This window comes from Populus euphratica, unplaced genomic scaffold (genome assembly GCF_000495115.2).
Source record: "Populus euphratica unplaced genomic scaffold, PopEup_1.0 scaffold174.1, whole genome shotgun sequence".
Taxonomy (NCBI): domain Eukaryota; kingdom Viridiplantae; phylum Streptophyta; class Magnoliopsida; order Malpighiales; family Salicaceae; genus Populus; species Populus euphratica.
In genome coordinates, this window is record NW_011499935.1 from 14,264 (window position 1) to 20,384 (window position 6,121).

The window sequence follows — 6,121 nt, forward strand, 5'->3', positions numbered from 1 at the left end:
CTATGGTTTGCTTTATTGTTTGTTCTTCCTATAAACTTGCTAAAAGTCATAGGTTACCTCCTCATCTTTCACTTTCTTATGCATCCAAACCTTTGGTACTTGTTCACACTGACATTTAGGATCTACCTCTGTTAAAGCTATATCTGGTGCTAAATATTTTATCTTATTTCTAGATGACTACTCCTAGTGCACAAGGTTTTATCCTCTACAAACAAAGGATCAAGCTCTTCCTATCTTTAAGTAGTTCAAACTTCAAGTTGAGAATCAATTTGATCTTAGAATCAAATGTATACAGTCTGATAATAGAGGTGAGTTCAGGCCCTTTATGACTTTTCTTTAGCAATCTAGCATACTTTATCGCTTTTTTTACCCATACAACTCAACTTAGAATGGGAGAATTAAGAGGAAGTAAAGGCAGATTGTTGAATCTGCATTGGCCTTACTAGCTCATGCCTCCCTACCAATGAAATTCTGGCAATATGTCTTTCAGACAGCAACCTTTCTTATAGATAAAATGTCAAGTCAAGTACTCAACCATGACTCACCCTATTTCATTCTTTTAAAAAAAATTCATGATTATATGTCTTTTAAAGTGTTTGGTTACTTGTGTTACCCATTAATATGTCATTAGAACAATCATAAGTTGTAGTATCGATCTGTTTATTTTATTTTTCTTGGTTATATAGCTTCAATCACAAAGGATATTTGTGCCTTGATTTTCTGACTAGATGAATCTATGTTACCCCTCATGTTGTCTTTGATGAAACACAATTCCCCCTCACTAAAACTCCCAATCTAACCAATGACACTTCAACAATGATTTTAACTCCAACAATTATAACTTTCTTTACTTCTTCAACTTCATATTCTACTGGTAGCCATGAATCACCACCATTTTCTTTCACTTTTATGGGTGACAATGCACATTATATGAGTAGTTTTGGAATTACTCCTACCTCTAGTACCTTTCTTGAGTCATTTTATGCGGCTCTGACTCCCTCTTCTCCTCTAACTCAATGTATGACAACAAGATTGATACGTGTTATAACCAAGAAAAAGACCATTTTTTATCTCTCTACTATAAAGATCTTAGAGCCATACACTCTCAAACAAGCCCTCAAAGATCCAAACTGAACTCAAGTTATGGATCTAGAGATTGCTACTCGTCATCGAAACCATATATGGGATCTTGTTCAACACCCTTTGGCTGTCAATTTAATAGGTTGTAAATGGGTGTACAAGCTAAAACACAAGCCAAATAAGAGCATAGAAAGGTATAAAGCCAGGCTTGTGGCTAAAGGGTATAACCAAACTCATGGTCTTGATTATTTTAAGACCTTTAGTCTAGTTGTTAAGGCCATAACTATTTGAATCATATTAATTGTTGCTCTTAATTTTAAGTGGGAAATGCAATAGCTTGATGTTCATAATGTTTTTCTAAATGGTGAGTTAGAAAAGAAAGCATACATGACTCAACCTTATGGATACATGGACACTAAATTCCTAACCAAAATGTGTAGATTGAAAAAGGCTTTATATGGCCTGAAACAAGCACTACAAGCTTGGTTTCAATGACTCAGTTATGCTCTTTTACTATAGGGGTTCAACAATTCTAGGACTGATAGTTAGTTTTATGTTTCTACACTTTGGTAAATCCATAACTTTGATCACCCCTGCCTATGTTGATGATATAATCATCATTGATAGCTTATCAACACAGATTTCTTCACTCATTGCGAAGCTTGACTCTATTTTTACCTTAAGAGGCATGAAGTAGCTATTCTACTTCCTAATTGATAGCCTATGTTGACTCATTGATAGCTTATCAACACAGAGGCATGAAGTAGCTATTCTACTTCCTAGGTATGAAGATCTCTAACAATGAATGCTCTATGAATTAAAGCCAAACCAAATATATTTTTCATTTGCTGTATAGAACTGTAATGTTTAATACCAAACCAATAAAAACACTTAGTACTGTTGGGCATAATTTGTTTAAGTTTGATGGTGATTCTATGAAAGAGGTTACTCAATATCGAAGTGTTGTAGGGGTACTTCAATATCTTACCATAACTAGGCTTGACATAACTTTTATTGTTAATAAGGTGTGTCAATTCATGCAACAGTCAACCTTAACTCATTGGTTTTTTGTCAAAAGGATTCTTCGATATCTAATAGGAACTATGCAAGATGGATTATTGTTAAGTCCTTTAAGCCACTTGATCATAGAAGGATTCACCGATGTAGATTAGGGTGCTCAACATAATGATAGCGCAACACAAATGGGTATCTGGTTTATCTAAGGGTAACTTAATCTATTGGTACTCTACCAAATAAAAGGTTGTGTCTCATAGTAGTGCAGAATTAGAGTATCAAGGTCTTGCTTTAGCTACTGCTAAAATTGTTTGGATGTAAACCTTACTGCAAGAACTATATATATCCATACCACCAATTCCTCTATTCTGGTAAGATAATATCAATGCTTATTATATGGTAAAGAATCATGTGTTTCATGCTAGAACGAAGCACATAGAAATCGATCTTCACTTCATTTGATATCAAGTTACAAGAGAAAAGATACATTTGCATTTTGTTCATAGTGAAGAGTAGCCAACAGATCTAATGACTATGCATCTCATAAGTTCAAGGTTTTTCTCCCTCAAAAAACAGCTTTGTATAGTTCCCAGACCCTTTCACTTAATGGGGGATGATAAGCCAACTAGAAGAGTCTTTTACATGATTTACCCAACTTGATATTATTGGGTTTATTGTTATTGATTTGTTATATTGTTATAACTATCTAACTCTAGAAACTTATCATAATTGCTTTATAGTTATACCAACTGTCATTATAACTTGTTTTTCCTCCTTCTATAACTACCTACAGAAAAAAAAAAATATATGGTTTACTCTCTGGCTTCATATAACAAGTAAACATATATTTATTTTTTAAAATTCAATCTTATTAAAATAATATTTTTTATTTTTTATAATTTATTTTTAATATCATCACATCTAAAAAATTAAAAAATTTAATAAAAAATAATTTAAAATAAAAAATAATAAAACAACAGTTCAACCACCAACACCAAAAGTTGTCTTTGTCCTGATTTAAATTGCTTTGAACTACTAAAAATATTCTCATGTTTTCATATGGCTTCAAGCATGTATTTGTAAATTGCACTATTTTTGCTAAGTTTCATTAAATTTCAGTAATCCAAGTCTTCTTCGTTGGTGGAATGATTTTTTTTTTCTTGATTAAATTTTATCAACTTCAAAGTTTTAGAACTGATTACGATTAGTTAATGCTGATCGTTGGCTTATTTAACTAGATGGGGATGTTTCATCATATCCAAGGCAAAAAAATTTCGTCTTCTATGTCTTTCACTCTTGAATACTCAAAATTTTGGTTAAAGATAGATTTGCATGTGTATATTTTTCCTCTCTTTCTCAATGAACAACACAAAGACAAAAGACATAATACAGAGCATCTTGTCTTTATGCCTTTATATGATTTGATATAGCTTATCCTTTATCATGGGTACTAACCCAACAACTTTTCCATTATTATAGTACATGTTTCATCTCTAGTTTACCATACAACAATCCTCCAGGAAATTTGTGTTCGTAACGTGGTCAACCAATGAAAATTTTGAGAAACTACCGTCCTTGGAATAAAATAAAGCAAGCTATAACTAGAAAAAGAGGAGGGGGGGAGGGGGAGGGGGGGTGTAAACTTCAGGATAAAATTGAAGTTACTTGTAAAAAGTGATCACTCATCTCCTAACCAACTTTTACACTATTATGATCGTTTACATCAACTAGTCCATTTAGAGGAGCACAAATCCTAACCGATGATAATGCTTTGTTGAAATGCTTAGCTTTCGCGACAAGGTATTCATTCCAAGTGACTGGGCGATAGAGAGGAGGATGATTTGGGCCTACAAGTTTTTGTATGGGTGATATTAGAACAGTTGATGGTGGCCCGTAGAGATACGCAATGGATAATCTGTGTTTGTTTCGGTTAACCACCGCTCGGTGGAGCACACTAGGGTACAACCCGTTTGATAGGATATGGAGCAGGTCCCCTACATTGACAACAAGCCCGCCTGGGATTGGTGGGACGGTGACCCACCCAATTCCCTCTTTTAGCACCTGCAATCCACTTGTGTTGTTCTGGTAAAGAATGGTCAGCAGAGTGGAGTCTGTGTGTGCAGCAAGACCCATTGCCAGATCTGGATCTGGGCAAGCCGGGTAGGAGTTCAGTTGCAAGGCTGCACCACCTTCTTTGGATTCACCTTTCGGTCCAGCCCAGTTTAAATCTTTCTTGGTTATACCCAATGAGCCCAGCATTAACCATGTCAACCTCCTTGCTAGCTTTTGCATTTCTTTCTCATGTTCTTCAATTACATCGCTGTAAGAAGTCGAAATTTGATCACTAGAGAAAGATGAAAACAAAAGGCTGTATCAAATAGTAAAGATGCTATTGTTATGGATATAAAATAAAGCTAACCGCAACAAGTGGATTTTGTCTGTTGATACTATACCACTCCAAATCCTCCAAGTGGGTCCATTAGCTTTCATTGTTATCTTTGCTAATTGCATTACGGAGAGAAAATGGAGTTTGTGTTTTACCACAAAGCTTGATCTCCAATAACAAACTAATACCCACTAGTCCATACGAAAGCATGCACTAGTTAATATTGAGTTGGTGTTTATTATTTCAGTGTTTCCTTTAATACCCAAAAAGAAAAAGAAAACGAACGAAAAAACGAGTAGCTAGCTTGTGTCTATGTGTATGAATTTTTACACTTGCATGTGAAATTAGCAAGTACCAGAATTTGGTGTAATCTTGGGGCCAAAGTTGGCGAAAGTGCTCAAGTGGAGAACCAACTATGGTGAATCCCTCTGACCACATGAGCTTGGAGAAAAATGAAGAAATCCTAGCCACACCATAGCCAGAAACACCATCGGGTGATCTAGCTGCTTTGAGTTTTTGCTGGATAGGTAAAGAGAAAAGCTTGCTACTAACACTCTCAACGTTCTCAAGAAGGCTAATAGGGATGCCATGGTTTGTGACATGAAGCACACCCCAAGTTTTGCATGCATTGCCTATGTTTTGAAGGACGTTAGGATCTAAGAGATCGATAACGGGGACAGATTCCGTGATGAAGGATTCAACTGAAGGATGTTGTTGTTCAATATCATCAAGTTGGGTCCATTTGTGTGAGTCAGGTATTTCTTGAAGAGTGGAAAAGTCAAGGTGCTTTTGGTGTAGATGGACGGGGTGGGATCTAAAGGCGTCTGCCAATGATCTTGAAGGCATGGTAAAAGTTACTGGAGGGAAAAGATTGAGCGAGACAGGGAGTTTTGTTCTCCAGGCACTAAAAACAGAGAGGATATGCAAGGAGAGAGTGCTTTTGCCTCTATAAAACAACAAAGACAAGGTGAAGGTTGAGCTGGGAAGCAAGGAGTGCTCTTTTTGAGTTTGATACGTTAACTCAAGAAACAAGCTCCGGCAACATAGCGGGACTTTCCTCCAATGAAGAAAACATGCGATGACACAGAGAGTGAGATTTGTGATGAGAGTTATGGTGGGCATGTAACTTCTATATATAGAGAGTGACAATGGGCCCACTTCATGAATATATATTTTAATCTTAGTATATGTTTTACAAACTCTACAACCAGAGAGAGAGAGAGACGGGAGAAGCGAGTTCTCGTATGCGTTTCGAGTAAATGGTTTTGTAGTTTAGCTATTGAAATAATCAGCAGTACTAGTTGGAATCCAAATGGTAAAAAGAATAGTTAATTAGGTTGTAATCTAGATTCTTGATAGAGGGTAAAGGAGTCAGTTTCTTCTACTAAATTTATTAAAATCTTCCACCACTAGCTCTTTTACACTTTCCCATAAATGTATGCTGTCAACTTGATCTTTAAATCTTATTTATAATTCCCACATAAATGCCACCTGAAATGAGTGAACAGTCTTGTCGTATCTCTTAACTGGTTATAAGGACACGCATTTTAATATAATTAGATGTTTATAATGCATGAAAGTTTAAGATAGAAAATCGTACAAATTTTCTATATAAATTATATCACAAGCTACTCTTGATCA

At 35.5% G+C, this 6,121-nt stretch overlaps 1 protein-coding gene across 1 annotated transcript; it reads right to left on the reverse strand.

Annotated features, from left to right (window-relative positions):
• Positions 1-3,724: 3,724 nt before the first annotated feature.
• On the reverse strand, positions 3,725-5,655 carry LOC105136374 (gibberellin 3-beta-dioxygenase 1-like). Its single transcript, XM_011041681.1, has 2 exons — positions 4,836-5,655; positions 3,725-4,414 (listed from the first exon to the last, which is right to left on the reverse strand). Exons 1-2 carry the CDS (start codon positions 5,600-5,602, stop codon positions 3,784-3,786), a joined length of 1,398 nt encoding a protein of 465 aa, XP_011039983.1. The 5' UTR covers positions 5,603-5,655; the 3' UTR covers positions 3,725-3,783.
• Positions 5,656-6,121: the final 466 nt, after the last annotated feature.